General features: G+C 37.8%; 1 protein-coding gene across 5 annotated transcripts in view; it reads left to right on the top strand.

The window, feature by feature from the left end:
• VPS13B (vacuolar protein sorting 13 homolog B) overlaps window positions 1-20493 on the top strand; it is a 922277-nt gene that overhangs the window by 865652 nt on the left and 36132 nt on the right. For all 5 annotated transcript variants that reach the window (XM_073330465.2, XM_073330462.2, XM_073330464.2 and 2 more), the window contains exons 44-54: window positions 1053-1208; window positions 3436-3699; window positions 4183-4266; window positions 4458-4633; window positions 5092-5262; window positions 7007-7208; window positions 8896-9084; window positions 9503-9649; window positions 10605-10888; window positions 15115-15242; window positions 16217-16416. In XM_073330465.2, coding sequence (XP_073186566.2) covers window positions 1053-1208; window positions 3436-3699; window positions 4183-4266; window positions 4458-4633; window positions 5092-5262; window positions 7007-7208; window positions 8896-9084; window positions 9503-9649; window positions 10605-10888; window positions 15115-15242; window positions 16217-16416 — 2001 coding nt within the window. The remainder of the gene's footprint in view (window positions 1-1052; window positions 1209-3435; window positions 3700-4182; window positions 4267-4457; window positions 4634-5091; window positions 5263-7006; window positions 7209-8895; window positions 9085-9502; window positions 9650-10604; window positions 10889-15114; window positions 15243-16216; window positions 16417-20493) is intronic.

Genomic DNA, 20493 nt, shown 5'->3' with positions numbered 1-20493 from the left:
GGTAGGTACATACTGTGTTTAAAGACTTTTTGAATGGTGAAAGACTGAGGGCTTGTCTATAGCATACATTAGTGGGCACCAGCTGAGGTATAAATTCTAGTGTACACAAGCATGTCTTGTACTAACTCTTTGTGTGGACCCTGCTTGTGCACACTAAAGGTTCCTTAGTGTACATTCATGTAATCCTGCTTCAAATAATACTATGTCAGTGTGCTCTAGGGAACTTTGAGTATGTTCCAGCAAGGTCCACATAGAGAGTTAGTACACAACACGCTTGTGTGCACTAGAATTTACACCCCTATAGTGCATAGTGATGCACCAGGTAGATAAGCCCTATGTTGCTTTAGAAACGGTTTAAGCTAACCAGAAAAAGGCATTCCTATTCCAGAATAAGAGTGTCTACACAGGGACTGATACTGGTATAGCTATATAATTATAATGGTATAATTATGCCTGCAAAAGCCCCTTGTCACCACTTTGATTCAAATGAGATGTTCCCCATTTCTAAGCAACATATTTAAATGCTGATACATTTGATATTCTTATGAGCACAAGTGAGCCACCCCGCTACCCCAAATGGATTGGTTTGGAGGGTTTTTGGGTGGGGGTAAGGGTTTTGTATTCATGAATGACAGTTTAAAGATTTTTTTTTAGATGGCCTGTATCTTAATTACCTGCTAACTATAAAGAGAGTGGATTTCCAGAGCAGTAAAGGAACTTTCTTATTTTTTTTGCCCTGCCCTATAGTGTGCAGGGCCTCGTCTTAACAAGTGTTGTGTTAGATCTTTACCATTCAGGAGCGTAAATTATTTGCAGTATACAGTATGGAAATTTATTTTGGTAATACTGTAATATGACCATGCAGAGTATTACATTATTCTTTGTTCAGTCAGCAATTCTGAAAAATGGGTGTTATACAGATTTCAATGAAAAGGTCTGCTTGGCATTTTTAAGTTTTATGGATAGAAACATTTCCCAACATTGGAACTCCTATTCTGGTGAAAGCCTTTTTTTGCAGTTCTGCATTGAAGGAATTATTGTTTCCTCTCCAGCTGTTACACATCTGCATTGAAGGTTGGGGAAACTGGCGCTGGTCTGAGCCATTCAGTGTGGACAATGCAGGGACCTTTATCAGAACCATTCAGTACAAAGGCAGGACAGCATCACTTATCATCAAGATTCAACAGCTCAGTGGAGTGCAAAAACAAGTAAGTGCCCTTATGTACAGTATAGGGGAATCATTTCTAATCTGAGTAAATTAGATTATGCTTTTTACATAAATAATCATCCATTTTTAAATTATAATATTTCCCTGTAATTGGAGTGGTGCTCACTAATGCCATAATATTTCATGAGACTAACAGGACTTACAGTAGAGAGACTCTTTCAGGAGTTAATACTACTCTGCTGTAAGAATTCTCTCTGGTATGAATCTTGGCACACACAATCTTAGTCCTCAGCACATTTTTTACGCATTTTGTAAAACACCCTTTTGCCTGGGTTATAATTTCTAACAGTGCTTAGTTATACAGTTCCTGGCACAGTTTTGTACTCTTGAAAAGTAGGCATGTGTTTTGTTTTTTAAAAAGACGTTATTTATGTTTTTATTGAGTAGTGTGCCTCAGGCCCTTAGGTTATTGAAAAAGAAGGGGAAAAGAAATGACCAAATTAAAATTTCAGAAGGTGTGTTGTCCCTTTAAGGGCCAGAGAGTTACTTGCTATGGCAGCTTCATACCAGGTCAGCCTGGGGATACTGACCCATTTTCCCCTCTTTCCCCACCCTGGTGACTGAAAGAGATGTGGGACTATTTGCCTTCTTGACCAGGCAGAGCAGCACCTACCCTCTCACCCAAAAAAGTAGTTAAAATACCAGATTTAGTCATGATCTACTGTGGGCATTACACTAGTCACTCCTTTCTCAGCAGGCTGGGAACAAATTTTTTCCCTCACCACCAAATTGGCCAAGGTGAGGTGGGTTTGGTTTTTTTTGCCTTCCTCACCTAAAGATTAATTGGGGCAAAAAATAAAATGGGGGTTAAGCTATGATGACACAGCTCTTTAGGTAAGCGTAGCATGGATGTCCAGTGCAGGTACTCTGTGGGGGAGCGATATGGTGATCAGATAAAATGGATTGGTAAAGGATACAGAGAAGGTGTTCTTTGAAGGAACAGAAAGAGGAAGGATTCAGGGTTCCTATGGCTTGGACAGCAGGGAAACAACCCCTTCTCCTTCATGGCCCCCTTAACCCTCATTCAAAGGGGGAGGCAGCTAGGTCCCAGCAGCAGGCTGGCTGGGGACCAGGATGGGTAAAGGGGGAAGGCTGACAGCAGACCACCCCCCCACCCAGGAATATATGAATGATTATGGAATTACCTGCACTCTACAATTTTATCTGCTGGGTACTCCCGAATGTTTAGGAATAAAGTTGCAGCCTAATTAAACCACATCCACTTACTCCTGTTCTCCTTCTGGCATAGCCACACAATGGGCTCCTGTGCAGATGTTTTCCTATAACATGTTAATATATCTGTAATAATATTGTAATAGTTCTGCCTCAGTTGGCAGAAGCCAGGGCATATGGTGGACATAACACATTCAGTCCATAGACATAGGAGAGCACCTTGTGTTGCTCAATAGTGATTCATCTGATTTGGACAGTAGTAACTCTCAACCTGTTTGGCTAATTTTTAGGTAGACATGTTTAATAACACATAGTGTGGAGGGCCTCAGAGCTGGCTGAAGCTTTGTTTTTTATTGTAATGTTTAAGTGGGTGTTTAATTGAAAGGTAAGCTTTAAATCTGTAAACATACTGCAGAGACTTGCTCCTTTGAGAAAGTGAACCCTAGATAGTGACTAAGATTTGAGATTTCAGTGGAACCCTTCAAAAGCCCTTGTGGCTACAACTCAAAATATCCATAGCGATGACACTATATGCTAAGAGAACTGAAATATATAGGGACATCAGGGGAAGGCAAAGACATAGCTACAGCCACAGAGTGCAATCCTACAAAGTGTCCAATAGCAGTTGAGGACACTAACACCATACAGGCCCTTACCTGAATTTTTTGCATAATATCCATTTACATCAATCCATACATTATTTTAGCATAGTTTGGGGTATCTTAATAATTATGTTTCTCTGGAATTATCAATGCATTTGGCCAGTCGTAAGAATATTTTTCTTTATAAATCAATGCACTGCGGAGTATCTTAAGAGCTCACTCTCCATCATTTTCAGCAACTCTCAGAAACAAAACATTACTTGATTTTTTTCACTGTAGATTGTTCTTGTAAAATTACTCGAGCAATTTAAGAACAATACAGTTCTAAAGTATTTGAAGAATCTTGTCTCTTAAATTTAATTCCACAGTGATACCTTTGAGTTTTCTTTTCAGAAATTGGTAATACAGCGGTTGTCTATTTTTATGTTTTAGATCATAATCTGTGGAAGACAGGTGGTCTGTAGTTATTTGGCTGACAGCATCGAATTGAAACTGGTTCAGCACTACATTGGTCAAGATGGGCAGGCAGTTGTTAAAGAACATTTTGACTGCCTTGCAGCCACACAAAAGCTGCCTTCCTATGTTCTAGAAAATGATGAGCTGACGGAGTTGAGTGTGAAAGCTAAAGGAGATGAAGACTGGTCAAGAGATGTATGTCTCAGTTCCAAACACACAGAATATAGCACAGTCATTCAGGTATGAAGATAAATAGATATTTGAGTATGGCATTTAAACATTTCCATCAGAATTGGGCACCTAAAACTCCCAAGCTCCTTTGCAAATTCCAGCTTAGAGTACCTGGTGGAAACCTCACAGCCTGATTATCCACGTACATTAATTGGAATGGCACTTTCTTCTGATCCAAACTACCTTCCCTCCTCTCATCAGTAGCAGATAGCTGATAGGGGAACTTCTGATTGCATCCTTAATTATATTAGTTCTATTAGACTCCATTAGAGTAAAAATAAATGGTATTACATACTTTAAATATGTCACATGTTCAGGATCCTATGTAAATTTTTAAAAAGAGAGAGCAAGCAATGGTACTCTAAGTGGTGAAGTGTTCTCTACTTTCTGATTTACAGTAACTCAGAGTTCTACCTGATGTGATCAAATGTTCAGCTTTATAAGCTAAAAATAATCTTACTTAATGTTGTCTTTTCATCTCTCTGTGTGCAGGTGCCATCTTCAAACAGTTCAATTATTTATGTGTGGTGTACAGTTTTGACATTAGATCCCAACATTCAAGTACAACAACGACTAGTGAGTGCATTCACCATTCTCAGAAATCTGTTTGGCTCTGTGACCTTTCATGTTCTGAAATAAATTAAGGTCAGAATGACCCAGAGCCAAGATTTATTAACAGCTTGTTTCAGCAGCTGGAATAGAATTAACATTAGGTTGGTGTGTTGTTTTTTGTTTGTTTTCTGTTTTGCTTTTGTTTTTCCTTGTAGATTGTTTTCAGCCCTCTTTTTATCATGAGGAGTCATCTTCCAGATCCAATTATCATACATTTGGAGAAAAGAAGTCTGGGATTGAGTGAAACACAAATGATTCCAGGAAAAGGGCAGGAGAAATCATTGCGAAATATAGAACCTGATCTTACTCATCACTTGACATTTCAAGCCAGGTATAACTTGTGTATTTTCCTGAAGATACCTACAATAAAAAAGGAGTCATCATTTGTCATTTAACTTTCAGTGCATTACTTCCAAGACTATTCCCTTGCATTCCACATATAGAACAGATAATTGAATGGGCTGCTGAAAATGATATGATGGAAAATTGTAAAGTGTGCAGTTCCTCTTAGTTCACCCATATCTGTTTATGTTGAGCATACAAATTAAGTGCACAAGTTTTGGCATTTTGAAAAAAAAAAGAAGTTCCTACCATCTCCTGTGATGCCATATTCTACCAAGTTTTTGGGAGTCCATTTTCTCTTATATGTCTGGTTAATTTAATCCTGGTTTCATATGAGCTCATCCAGGTTTCAGAGCGCGCTCATAATGCTGCACTAAAGAAAATGTTAGCCATGGTTTGGACAACGTAGTGCTGTAATTGATTTCTGTTTCTGTTTTCATTTGACAGGGAAGAAGATGATCCATCAGAGTGTGCAGTTCCTATTTCAACAGCACTTATTAAACAGATAGCTACTAAATCCCATACAGGTGGCACTGTGAATCAGATACTCTCTGAGTTCTATGGGATTAATAGCTCTCCCCAGCCTGTGTGGCCATATAATAGGAAGGATTCAGAGAGGTAATATAGGCTTTGCTAAGTGTTGCCCACTGAGGTTGCATTGTCATGAAATTAAAGAAATACATATGCAAATAAAGCAATATGTAAAAAGACCCTACATATGTCAATTGTAATAAAAGGATCTAAAAGCCTTTAATTTTGTTCATGCTTTGTAACTAGCTGATTATTTTATAAATATTTTCTGTAGTAAGGAGCTTCATAAATCATTGCAAATAACCTAATGATTAAATGTTTACCAATTTTTCACCAGAATATCTTTTCTCAATGAGCCTGTCTGGGTGTGCTATACACCATTAAAAAGTACATAGATTAGAGTAGTTAGCAAAAGTAGCTTTGGTTTTTTTGAGCTGACCAACCAGTGAGCAAACAGCACAACTGGCACATGCGGATTTATGACCAGAAAGGCAATTTGTTCATTAGCCTAGCTTTCCTCAAATGCAAGTGGTATTTTGCCAGTGGATCATTTTACTGATTTCCTTTATTTAATTTCCTTCTTCCTGTGGTTGTGCAAGCCAAGAGAAAATTTTCTTTCAGTTATTATGAGCCTAGAATAACTACTCTTAACTTGGTGCTGAGGGACTGGTAGTACAACAACAAAACCATGTAAATGGTCTAACAGTCAGGACACTGAAATGTAGTTATGCGACTTGTCCTACACAATAACCACAACTGATATATGGCTCAGGCCCTGATCCTGCAAAAACTTATGTGCTTAACTTTAAGGACTTAAATAGTCTGTTTGAAATCCATAGGACTAATCACATGCTTAAAGTTACTAACTGTTCATGTTCTTTGTAGAATCAGGGCCTGATTGAATACATCACTTCATAACAAAGGCCCTCAGTTTGCTAAGAACTAATTTTAGTCATCTAAAAATTGTTGCCTGTGGCTTGTTAAAGCCTAAAATCCTGCTGAAATGTCTTGAGAATAGATAAGTAGGGTTTTTCAGTGGTTACCCTAAAAACTCATTTTTAATCTGTTCTGACTTCTGTTATAACTAGCTAAAGTTTTGTCCAGCTTTGAATCTTTACTATTAAGCTATTTGTTTGAAAGTAACTAAAAAACATAGAAGCAGCTGTCTTTACGGTACTTTATTTACTAGAGAAAGTTAGCGAGGATCAGTTTCCTTTTTTTGTATATTTTTCACCAGATTTGTGAAACCAAGTTGTAAGGACTATATCTAGTTTAAGTCATAGGTCATATTCAGACGTATCTTTACCTGTGTTTGAATACCATATATGACATTGTACTGATTTTTTTAAACTGATAACAGAGTCCTTTGCGCCCAAAGAATTTAGATCAGCTCAGAGACTGCTCAAAACTACACTGTAGGGGCCATATCAGCCTTGTTTGCCCCCAAAATTGAGGAGTCTCAACCATTTTTTGTGGTTCCAACACCTCTACTGTGACCAGCAGAGGCTGTTGTTTATGCAAATGTGATTTTATAACCACTAAAATTGTCAGGAAGTAGTCAGAGCAGGTGTAGTCAGGAAACTATTTTTAATGCTTTTTTAAAAAAACTGGTCAGATTTCAAATTGATTGTCCCTTTAATAAATTCCTGCTTTTACAACCTACACTTAGGGCCAGCTTTTTCCTGACAGTACCTCTATGCATTTCAGAATGATATGTCATGATGAGGTATTATAAAAATAGTTTTCTGAATAGCTAGAATGATTAAATGCAATTTTAACATTGAATTAATAATTTTCTTTTCTTTTTCTTTTGATATATTATTTGGAACAGTAATGAACAGCTCACTCAGTGGGATAGCCCAATGCGGGTGAAGCTGTCAGTGTGGAAGCCATGTATTAAAACTCTGCTGATAGAACTCCTGCCCTGGGCTCTGCTTATCAATCAGTCCAAATGGGATCTCTGGCTATTTGAAGGAGAGAGGATAGTTCTGCAGATACCTGCTGGGAAAACAATTATACCTCCAAATTTCCAGGTAGCCATACTGTTCAAGTTAACATGCACAAGTTTTCTAAACATTCAAACCAATATTTCAATCCATATGGTCCACATGTTCTTGCTGCATTCTAGTCCATATGTGTACCAGTAATATAGTTATAGTCAGGGTATAAATATGAGCTGGAATCTGCCATGCTGATTGTACAAAATAAGCAGATGTAGTCCAAGGCACTTTGGCAAGATATGGTGCAATACAGTGATTGACAAGTTAGGGTTGCTGCACAATATGGCTTGACACTAAACTAAGAGTAGAGGTAGATACACTGGAGGGTAGGGATAGGATACAGAGGGACCTAGACAAATTGGAGGATTGGGCCAAAAGAAACCTGATGAGGTTCAACAAAGACAAGTGCAGAGTCCTGCACTTAGGACGGAAGAATCCAATGCACTGTTACAGACCAGGGACCGAATGGCTCGGCAGCAGTTCTGACAGAACAAGGAGTAATGGTCTCAAGTTGCAGTGGGGGAGATTTAGGTTGGATATTAGGAAACACTTTTTTCACTAAGAGGGTGGTGAAACACTGGAATGCGTTACCTAGGGAAGTGGTGGAATCTCCTTCCTTAGAAGTTTTTACGGTCAGGCTTGACAAAGCCCTGGCTGGGATGATTTAATTGGGGATCGGACCTGCTTTGAGCAGGGGGTTCGACTAGATGACCTCCTGAGGTCCCTTCCAACCTTGATATTCTATGATTCTATGACAGGTGCCCATGAAAAAAATCTGCTTTGAGAGACAGTACAGAGCAGATCTTGCATGCGAGGTGAGCTAGTCTCCTGACCTATGCACAGACAGACTGCATTCTTCACTGTTTCCTTCTGGGCATCTGTAGTGCCTACTTGATTCTAATTATGTGTCATCAATACTTGGGAGAACCTGGCTCTGCCATCCAGGTAACCAGTGGTGGGTGTTGACCACAATGGAAAATTTCACCACTATCTTCCCACTATCACAGCAGCCAGTTGCGCAGCTATCTGCCTATTTGCACAATGCCAGGTGCAAAGGCTACTTTGTCCCTTATGGATATACATTGGCTTAGGTGTCACAGCTGATGGCCTGGGAAGAATGTTTGTCTTGAAAGTAATTTTTTTCATGACTTGTGCTGTGTATGTAGTTTATGTGCTTCCAAGAATGTTGATGATGTCTGTTGTGATAAAGGTGGATTTCAAATGGGGGAGATGGGAGGACTGCTTGAGTATACATCCTCCAACTTGAATTTGGTTCACAAAATAGATTTAGTTGGATTTTCCCTTTCATGTGCCTTCTTTTTGGCCACCCATACACTTTTCTTATCACAAGTCCCAACCTGTTATCTGAGTTTAAGCAGAATTAAACTTAATTTGCATGTCTACTCAGTGCCTCATTAGTGCAAGTTATACAACTTTGTGGCATATAGCTGTTTTCTGGATACATCACTTTGGATGACTAGCTACACCACCTTGTATTTGCCACTAAATTTTGCCAATAATTTTTAAGATATTTATACAATAGCATCAGCATGTCTCTTATAAAATGTATACTGTATAGAGAGAATTAAAGGGGAAAAATACAGGTCTGCAGAAAAGCAATAAAGAAGTTGGTTGTAGATATATGCATAGTTGAAAATTACTGTAGTATGAGTGTAAAAGTTAGCAGAAAGTTCTAAATATGGTTATTTTCCATTTACAGGAAGCTTTTCAAATTGGAATATACTGGGCAAACACTAACACTGTGCACAAATCAGTGGCAATCAAACTAGTTCATAACCTAACATCTCCAAAATGGAAGGATGCAGACAATGGGGAAGTGGTAACACTGGATGAAGAAGGGTTTGTTGAAGCTGAAATAAAACTTGGTGCCTTCCCAGGTCATAAAAAGGTTAGGAAGATATTTTGACAATTTATAACTTTATCATCTCAAACAGAGAATAATCAAAGAGCAGATGAAAGCTTTCAAAAACAAAATAATGCACAAATTTTGCTCAAAAATATGTTAATAGATTCAAAAGCACAATGCAAAGATAAATAATGGATCAAATGTAATATAAAAACTTAGATGATCTGTGAAATGCACAACATCACTTTAAGCAAATTAAAATTATGAATTCTTAGTCTTATTTGAAAAATATTGACTGATACAACTAACAGGAATTCTGCTTAGAAATCTGATGTAGATCAGGTTATAATGTAGATGAGTTAAGACAGGGTCTCCAGGCTAAAATATTGTTTTCTTACTTTATTACAAAAACTTTGTTGTTTTTATGTCCGTTAACATATTCTTTTAAATTATCCTGCAGTTGTGTCAGTTCTGCATTTCCTCTATGGTTCATCATGGTATTCAAATTCTACAGATTGAAGATAAGACAACAGTAATCAACAATACATCATACCATATCTATTGTATACCACAGCTGTCTGTTTCAAGCCCTTGGTCAGGAGAGGAGGTAGAGTATTTTGGATATTATTTATGTTTGGCTTCTGCAATAGGTAGACCTTGATATTTATGTAAAGTCTCAAATTTGTCTTGCAAAAATTGAACAGAAAAAAGTAAAAAGTTAAGAGTTAATAAAGATAAGTAATTTCATATTGTTTTAATTAAAAACGGGGAAGCTATGGTAACTTCAGCTACGGTAATTAACTGTGATAGATATCTGTGCAAAGTGGCAGATCCCTACACATTGCATGATTAGTTCTGCCTGGTTTCCATCTGTTCAGAGAATGAAGACCATTGCTGTAATATAGGCAGTATAATCCATAATAGCTGGTGAAGCACTTCTGAGAATTTGTACTAAGTTCACATGTAGAAGAGGTACATCTGCTTTGCGGGATCAAATATTTGAGGTACCCTTTTGAGAAGACTCCAGTACCTGATCATAAGCCATGGATCTGTAGATATTCTCCAAGTTTATGTATTTCAAGGAGTGAAATATTCATTCATTAATATAAGTTTTCTGTGACAGCACTGTATGTTTAGGAAATACGCTTACAGTAAGCAGAATTCATGCAGGCACAAATGTATTTTTAATCGGTCATTTATGTATTGATTAGGGCATGCATGTAAATGAACAACAGACACCTGGGAGGTATTTATGGGCCGCTCTGCAACTTTATTAATTTAACACTGGGGAGGGGCACTACATGCCGACCCCCTGCTCTCACATACCAGGCAGAATAGAATTTAACTCACTGACTTAAATTTGATAGCATGGCTGTAATGGGACAGAATATGAGGACAGAATATGGCTGAATATCTGTTGAATCCTGCAGCCCCACTGATGCTGAACTTTTAGTTACAGTTTTCTAATTGGTAGCTTATAACTGTTCAGGGTAAAAGTTAAATATGAATGGACTGTTGTTATGACCCAATATGTCTTTGCATTATGTTCTTTTTCTTTCCAGTATTTACACATACCAGACAGTACTGCATTCAGCATCTGCCCAGCTGGGGAGCCACCTACTGAAAAATTGAGCTCTGTTCCTTGCTGGGACGTGATGTCAGACATCAGTCAGTCAACTTCAGAAGTGTCCCTTTTTCAAAAGCACATATTGCTAAGTTTCAGTCCAGTTGTGTGTGCTGACAGCTCACGGTGCTGGAGCCTGCCAGCTGTGATTAGACAAGAGTTTCCTAGACAGAGTGTGTCCGTACCCACTGGAGTTTGTAATGAAAGTGGATTTTGTACCAGGTAAATTGAAAAAATGTGAATGACGTCATTCTTTGAGTGTCAGTATAAAGCTTTATCTTGAAACAAAGCATAAGAGATTAATAGAAAAGTTAAAATAACAACATATGTCCACCATATGTAAAGTTAGATCTCACTTTAATTTAAAAAAACTGTTACTGTTTGATGTTTTAGACACTTTTAATAAATGGTTGAATGTTCTGATCATGTACAAGTTGTACTATTTTTACTATTTACATGGCTCCTCCTTTTACATGTATAATACCATGCAGAATAAGAGAGAATGAAAAGAAGTCTTTTCAAGATTTTTGAAAATTTGCATTAAATAATACAAATTAAGAGTTGGAGGTACAATATTAAGTAATGTAATTCCAAACAATAGATTTTGTTTTTAAAAGAGTTGACAAAACCAAATATTATAGAAATGCTTTCAGGATTATCTTCTGTCAATGAAAACAATTTTTAGTTTGGATTTAAACAATTCTGTGCAGTGTTTGCAACCCAAATATTGCAGCATTAAGAGCCAGGAAATGAAACTGACTGAGAGGGAGTTTATTGTCCAGGTTGAATGAAATGCAAAAAGTAAGTAAGTAGAGTAAATGGTGAAAAATAAAATTGGTTTAAAAATCGTTTCAGTTTTATTAATCTAAGCTGTTAGTAGCACAGGAAATAAAAATAGTTTTTTATTTTTAATATATGATTTTTAACTTCGTGGTAGCTCTTTGAGAAAGATGCTGAAAAATAAAGAAAGAAATAGAATTGGAAACATTTTTTGTACTTTTTCTCTCTCCAAATATTTCTAGAAATCCTAAGAGAGAACTTGAGAAGATGTTTTCTTTGTTCAGAGATTTTGTGATCCACTATATTTTAACCATGTAATTTTTATTTGTTTAACCATTTTAATTTTTAATCTAGCAATTTGGGTAAGTATCTTTGAAAGCTATGCAAAAATCATAGAATCATAGAATATCAGGGTTGGAAGGGACCTCAGGAGGTCATCTAGTCCAACCCCCTGCTCAAAGCAGGACCGATCTCCAACTAAATCATCCCAGCCAGAGCTTTGTCATACACAATAACATTTAATAAGAAGAGTAAGAGAAAAGAGCAGGAAAAGCAACATTGAGAATAAGCTGTTTTGAGAATGTAGCAAGAAAAGATCTCCAAGTTGTAAAGCTTCCTATATCCAAATATGTGTTCTCCTTTCAAAACAAGAAATGCATCCAGCAAGTTAAAAATAAAACTACTGCCATGTAGGAGACCTGACTTTAATTTCCAGACCTGAGCTCTGATTCTGCTCTCACTTATGCGGGTGTAAATTAGAAAAAGTTTACTAAAATCAGTGATGCTACATCAATGTAAGGAGTCATATAGTCTTTCTTTCACTTGGCCAGCAGAGGTGGGAGATGCTTTGGAGGCAACATGCTCAGTCTATATGGAGTAAGGTGGGAATACCTCATATTATTCAATTACTCAACAGCAATTCCTCTAGATAATTTAGAAGTGGTATTGGTGGATTCCAGAGATACCTATGCAGACTTCAGATGGAATGATGCTAGCAAAAATAGGGTTCCTAAGAGCGGGGGAAGAATAATGGATCCTGATGGTTCCTCAGGATTCTGATGGGGATGAAGGATCCATACCACTCCCTTTCAAAAACTGGCATAGTCATATTTTAGACATGTTATTTCATAAAAATCACTTTAAAGAAGCAGATTTTCAGAAGTGGCCATTAAAATTGCACATGCAAGCAAGCAGTTGTGTGTGCAAATCTGGAAATGGTACCTCTTATTCGTTAATGATAGTGCACAATTAATTCATTTTCTTTTTTAAATTGCAATAGTAGTGATCCAAAATGCTAGACTTGAAAATACTGATACTGTTATGGATCATTACTGCAGAGTATTGTGTTGTTGTATTTTTCAAATCACATTTACATGTACAAAAACATTTTTTTTAATATAGCATTTACATGTAAATGCACATTTTCCTGGACTGTTTCAGAAGTCAATTTTCAAAATTTGGCCCTGAAATTCTCATTGTTTTCAGTTCCTATATGTCTTCAGTTTAAGGCTCTGACCCTGCAAGCATTCGGGTGTTAGGGGGCTTATTCCTTCACCCACTTACTTCCCTGGTCCTTCTCGCATGAACAGAGAGTAACAATACCCGAAGTCCAAAAGCGCAAACAATTTGATGTTTATTGGGGTGAACTTCCAGCAAGCATGATTCCAGTTTCCTTCCTTAGTGTCCCCCTTCCCAGCTCTGGCACCACAGAGCCTTACCTGTGTCCCTGTTCCCATTCCCCCCCTTAGCAAAACATGATTCCGATTCCTCCACCCCCATTCTCTGTTCCCATTCCCCTCCTTACTTCCTGTCTGACTGCAGACTATACAGTAAAACTTGAGTTCTGCTTAGCTATACCCTAACCAATCCTAACATATTGTAACATGATTATTTAACCAATTATATCCCACCACCTTAATTAGTTTACACCCAGCAAAATTAATTATACAGCAGACAGAAACAATCACAGAACCAGACAGAGATTATACAGACAAACAATAGGGAAACAGGGACTAGAGTGATAGAACAACACAGAAATGAGGATTTCATATCCCAGCTATTGATAAGTGAGTTCTTGCCAGACAGGATGCTATCAAACTAAGTTTCCTTTTACATCTTCTAGGCACTTCCCTTTCTCTGGAGGTGATAGACATTATCAGGACAGGACTGTATGCCTAACAGCCCAATAGCACCTTATTTCAATGTGACTAGTTAGGAATGTAAGGATTTGACCATTCACTTCCCAGTTTATGGCTGCCTCTGCTGCTTAGCCAAAGGCCTTAGCCTAAGAACAGGGCCTCAGATTGTACAGTAAGAGAAAGCCCTTACCACCGGCAGACAGTGATTTTGATTCTTTCTTTTATACCTCTATAACTAGCTAAGTGATAAGAATACATCTAAATTCTTAGAGTATAGGCCTTTACAGACAGGCCTGAATATCTATATCCTAACAGCAGGTACTTAATTTTGAACACATGAGTAGTCCCATTAAAGTCAGTTTATTCTCTAATGTTGTCCTATTTTTCTCTTGCCTTTCTTTTAAAACGTATTGTCAGTCGGACTTCTCACATGCTTAATCATTGGAATGGAAGGGACCTTGAGAGGTCATTTATTCCAGTCCCCTGCACTCATGGCAAGACTAAGTATTATCTAGACCATTCCTGACAGGTATTTGTCTAACCTGCTCTTAAAAATCTCCAATGATGGAGATTCCACAATCTCCCTGGGCAATTTATTCCAATGCTTAACCACCCTGACAGTTAGGAATTTTTTCCTAATGTCCAACCTAAACCTCCCTTGCTGCAGTTTCAGCCCATTGCTTCTTGTCTATCATCAGAGGTTAAGAAGAACAATTCTTCTCCCTCCTCCTTGTAACAACCTTTTACATACTTGAAAACTGTTATCGTGTCCCGTCTCAGTCTTCTCTTCTCCAGACTAAACAAACCCAATTTTTTCAATCTTTCCTCATAGGTCATGTTTTCTAGACGTTTAATCATTTTTGTTGCTCTTCTCTGGACTTTCTCCAATTTGTCCATATCTTTACTGAAATGTGGCACCCAGAACTGGAAACAATACTTCAGTTGAGGTCTAATCAGCTTGCAGTAGAGCAGAAGAATTACTTCTTGTGTCTTGCTTACAACACTTCTGCTAATATATCCAAGAATGATGTTTGCTTTTTTTTGCAACAGTGTTACACTGTTGACTCATATTTAGCTTGTGGTCCACTATGACCCACAGTTCCCTTTCTGCAGTACTCCTTCCTAGGCAGTCATTTCCTATTTTGTATGTGTGCAACTGATTGTTCCCTCCTAAGTAGAGTACTTTGCCTTTGTCCTTATTGAATTTCATCCTATTTACTTCAAACCATTTCTCCAGTTTGTCCAGATGATTTTGAATGTTAATCCTATCCTCCAAAGCACTTGCAACCCTTCCCAGCTTGGTATTGTCCGCAAACTTTATAAGTGTAGTCTCTATGCCATTATCTAAATCATTGATGAAGATATTGAACAGAACTGGACCCAGAACTAATCCCTGTAGGACCAATGTATAAGTGTCTGCTGAATTGGGCCTAAGAGTGAAAAACCTTGCAGAAGGGGTGTTAATAATAGTAAATTTGAAGTTCATGCAAAGAATTATATAATCACATGTATAATCTTTTTCTGTTGTAGAGCCATAGCACTGACTTATCAAGAGCATCTTGGGGTGACATACTTAACCCTTACGGAAGACCCTAGTCCTCGCATAATTATCCACAACAGGTGTTCTGTCTCATTACTTGTAAAGGAGAACATCAAAGGTATGGAATTTATGTTACAAAACAGTAATCAGAAACAAAGCATTATCATAATAAAACCATTATGCTCTTTATCTCTACTGTAAGTTTTAAGTCTGTAGGTCCTATAGTTATGACGAGCACTGGGTGGAGAATGGTAATTCCGTTTTGCTGAGGATCAATGCCCAGATTTTTAAAGCTATTTAGGCATTATGATACTCAGCATTGCAATGCCTAACTGATTTAGGAGCTTCCATCTCATTTTCAAAACTGAATTAGGTGCTTGGGAACCTAATTCACATAGACTCCTAAATCAGTTAGGCAATGCTGAGTGATGCAACACCTAAATACCTTTACAAATTTGAGCCTTAGCAATTTCAAAGTCCTGGTTTATTTTGATTCAGAATGAGAACCTAAAATTTGAAATTCTCTACAAAATGGAATTACCGTTCTCTGCCCTGCTCTACAGGGAGTCCCAGCTTTGGGGCAGTCCACCTGGCGGGGTGTCCTGGAGCCGGGGAGCCTACAAGCCTTGGGAGCCTGAGCAGTCAAGAAGTCAGGAGTCTGGGCGTTCAAGGAGCTGCAAGCCCACTAGCCAAGGCTTTCAGCTTCAGAGGAGCCAGGAGCATGGAAGCCCAGGTTCCCCAGTAGCTCCCTGATGAACCAGGCGAGCAAAGTGGCAGGAAACTGGGCAGGTTTCAAAGGAATTTATTGAAATTGACATGTCCCCACAGAACATTTGGATTTTGACCAATTGACAAATTCTGACAAAAAAATATTTATTGAATAATTTTCAATCAGCACTAGCTATGACAAATTACTGAATAATAGACGTTGTTGGGGGGAAAAATTTTAAAATCAGAAACCAAACATAAAAGACAAAGCTGAGCTTTTTTGGTAGTAGAAAAATCTTTTGTACATATAAACATGTAGGCTTTGATTCTGCTGTAAGTACCAACAGTTGAAGAGCCTAATCTAGACATTTTGTAAAATTTCAGACACGCCAAAGTTTGAAGTTTATTGCAAGAAGATTCCAGCTGAATGTTCTATTCATCATGAGCTTTATCATCAAGTCTCCAGCTACCCAGATTGCAAAACCAAAGACTTGCTGCCCAGCATTCTTCTGAAAGTGATGTCATCAGATGAACTAACGAATGAATGGAGTGATTTTGTGGACATTAATAATCAAGGAACACAGGTAAATCATTAAAACTATATTTTCAACTTAGTGGGTAAATGGCTTTAAAATGTGGGATAAATGGCCTGAACCAGACACACAGTAGTAAGTAGGCATCTCCACATGCAAAGGCACATTCACATGGAAATATATTATTTTCCATCATGTCAGACCTTCAAAGATCAATACTTCTAGGCACTTTGCACAGAACACTGCCCAGAGAAGTATAGTCATTTTGCTTTTGAAATTTACAATGGTAGAACTATACTCTGCATCTGCACAGGAGCAAGCTACATGCTAAATATGTAACTACCTTTTTGGTGCATGGCCCTGTTACTTGTGTTTTCTGTTTAAGTCCTAGGAGCTCCCCCAACCCTGTATTTGTTGAAATTTTAGATCCTGCCTTATCTCAGGGGACTGTACTAGATTGCCTATCAAGGTCCCATCCAGTCTTACATTTCTGCGATTTTATGATTATTGTTTACCTACTCATAAGCAAACTAGGGAAATATGAACAATATGATATTGGTAGAAGTGGATGTACATCAGTTGGATAACCATATTCAGAGAGAACTTACCACTGGTTCGCTGTCAAATTGGGAGGATGTATCTAGTGGAATCCCGTCAGGGTCTGTCCTGGGTCTAGCACTATTCAACATTTTCCCTAGTGACTTTAATAATGGAGTAGAGATTATGCTTACAAAATTCGTGGATGACAGCAAGCTGGGAGGGGTTGCAAGAACTTTGAAAAGGAGTATTAGAATTAAAAATTACCTTTGTCAAATTGGAGAATTGGTCTGAAGTCAACAAGATCAAATTCAATAAAGACAAGTGCAAAGTACTGCATTTAGGAAGAAAAAATCAAATGTACATATACAAAATGGGCAGTAACTGGTTAAACAGTAGTACTGCAGAAAGGATCTGGGAGTCATGAATTGAACACGAACCACCAATATGATGAAGTTGTGAAAAAAGCCAATATACATCTGGGGTGTATTAACAGAAGTGTTGTATGCAAGATGCAGGATTTGATTATTCCTCTTGGCACTGGAGAGGCCTCAGCTGAAGTGCTGTGTCCAGTTTTGGGTGCCTCATTTTAACAAAGATGTGAACAAACTGGAGAGAGTCTAGAGGAGAGCAACAAAAATAATAAAAGGTTTAGAAAATCTGACCTAAGAGGAAAAAGAATGAGGAGTACTTGTGGCACCTTAGAGACTAACAAATTTATTTGAGCATAAGCTTTTGTGGGCTAAAACCCACTTCATCGTATCTTCCTACTGTATTTTCCACTGCATGTATCCGATAAAGTGGGTTTTAGCCCACGAAAGCTTATGCTCAAATAAATGTGTTAGTCTCTAAGGTGCCACAAGTACTCCTCGTTCTTTTTGCTGATACAGACTAACACGGCTACCACTCTGAAACCTGACCTAAGAGGAATGGTTTTAAAAACTGGGCATGTTTAGTCTAGAGAAGAGAAGACTGAGATGGAAAGTCTTCTAATATGTTAAGGGCTGTTATAAAGAGGACAATGATCAGTTGTTCTCCAGGTCCACATACGTTAGGACAAGAGAATGAGCTTAATCTGCAGCAAGGGAAAGATAGGTTAGATATTAGGGAAAGCTTTCTAACTTAAGAACTGGAAAAGGTTATCAAGGAAGATTGTGGAATCCCTGTCATTGGAAGTTTTAAAGAACATGTTAGATAAATACCACTCAGGGATGGTCTGGGTTTATTTGGTCCTGTGTCACCATGGGGGGAATGAATTAGATGACCTCTTGACGGACATTCCAGCCCTACATTTCTATGATTCTGTTATTCATGCATGGTTATTTTTATGATAAAAAATACAAATTTTCCAGTTTTAAATTATGTTGCTCCTTTTTCATATTCCCAGATGCCTTGTTGTGAAAATTACTTGGGCTAGACACATCAATCTTGAGAAACTCTGGCCTCTTGAAGCAAATATATGCAAGATCCCACAGAGTAAATTCCTCTCATTTAGTAACTTCACTATTCCAGCTTCCTTATCCTTCCAAATCCCACAGGACCCATTATTGTCATTCTCCCTCTGCTTCTTCATGGGAATGAAGTTTATATTTATATGAAAGGGGAGTTATTTTATTCTTCAATTGTTTTTTCTTCTGTTTTGAGGTAAATGAAAACTGTCTTGCCTGGGATAGTGTTTTATTTTGTTTTTTAAATAGGAATTTGTCCATCTTTTAAGTAATTTGCATACATGGAATCAACACAAACAGCTTGGCCACTTAAAAAAACATAGTAGTTTCAGATGTTTTCCTTTGGGACCACTCACAAAATGTTCTTGATTATTGACTAGTATGTTAATTAGCAAGTAGTTCAGTTGAGTTCAGCAAGCCAGTCAAGCAATGTAGGGTTTCAAATTCCAGTCATTGATATTATGCCAGTCCAGTGTTCTTTATGGAAATCAGGCTCAAAGAAGGAATTAGATTATTTGAAAGTATTTGGGGATCCTATCCTAGTGGAGGAATTCTCTCCAATTAAAAATGCTGATACTTCAGACCCTCAGCTTGCTTAACTCAATCTTTAAATGTCCCTTTGACTTACTTGTATGAAACATCTCAATTTCTTGGACTCTCTGAACCCAAGGCATTGAGGCTAATAATAAAACTTTCTTTGCTCAATGATGAAGTGTTACTTGAGTAAGCAGAATTTAAAAAAAAATCAATCCAAGATTACACTTTGCAATTGTTTATGTACTATGTTGCTATTTTGTGTGCATAATATAACTACTCCACCTTAACGATCTACCTTAAAAATAAAGAGATGGCAGCAGCTATCTTAATTCGTCTCTCTTTAGGAAAATACTAAATGTTGTTGCAGGTGTGTTCTTAAACTATGTGGTAATTTAAGTTTCAAACATAACAGCACCTAGCACAAATCTGCATGTACTTTACATTATATGCAAAGATATTTGTTGGTTGTTTGGTCCAATGATAGTTTGTACATCAATGTTGTTACCTGATTCACTGAGTGGTTATTGCTTATTGGTTATTGCTTATATTGATAGTTAAGGACTTCCATTTAATTGATGATTGAATCTCTAGGTTTGAAAGGTTCTGGTCCCTGAATCAGGCACAACAGAATTAAGTTTAGTGTCTGGTTGGGAACCCCACATGTGTGCAATGACAACACTCATGTTGAGGGCAAAGCTTTAAATACTTTTATTAGTATAATTAGTAAAAACACATATGTTCCAAACCAAATGAGAATGTAGCTGTTTTGTAAAATTAAGGTGGTGTTCTGCACCATACCTTACACATACTTACCCCTTCTTGTGGAAACTTAGTGGTAAGAGACAGGCAGTCATCCATGAAGGTCCTACCCTGCCACTGGCATGCCATTCAAGTCTGATGGTCACGATCTCGAGGCCTACATGGTGATTGGGCCTATTATATGTCTTGGTGACTGCTATGAATATTCATGTAGATGCCCAGCTTTCTTTGTCCATAACTGACCTCCTCACCATAATAATGTTGAGGTGTCCTTATCCTATAGGTTAGTATATAATGATCTCAACTTAGCATATACATCAATTCATTGGGAAGGCAAGTTTGTGTTTGTACTTTTGCAGATGTTCCTATCCTAAAATATCCAAAGCTGATATAAGTTCTTATTCCTGTGGTTGCCTGGCACAAAAAAAATCTTCTAAACACGATATTCCCTGTTCCCCAATAACTCAGAGTCACTGTTGAGTAACTCACTTATGCCAAGGTTCATAGGCTTCAAAGCCTTAAGATAAATATATTACAGGGTGTAGGCCTGTAGGTTTCTTTCATTACTGTTATATAAAATACCTTTAAACTAGCTCTGTGGGGTACAGTGATTCCTTCAGAATATCTAATGGCTTATCTAAACAGCAAGTCACTGCATGGCAAGTCAGGGTGTGAATCTACAGCTCAACATCCTGCCATGCAGAAATGTCCCATGTGCACACTGTTACAGTGCTCTGAAAGTCCTGGAGTGCAATTTGGCATACTACTACTTGAAAGTGTAGCTTGGAAAGCCAGACACTGAGCTTGCACTGCACTGAAGCAGTGCCCACACAGGATGTTACTGTGA

This window comes from Lepidochelys kempii, chromosome 2 (assembly GCF_965140285.1).
Source record: "Lepidochelys kempii isolate rLepKem1 chromosome 2, rLepKem1.hap1, whole genome shotgun sequence".
Classification (NCBI taxonomy): domain Eukaryota; kingdom Metazoa; phylum Chordata; order Testudines; family Cheloniidae; genus Lepidochelys; species Lepidochelys kempii.
The sequence above is the reverse complement of the archived record's forward strand: the minus strand, read 5'-3'. Positions and strand labels throughout refer to the sequence as shown.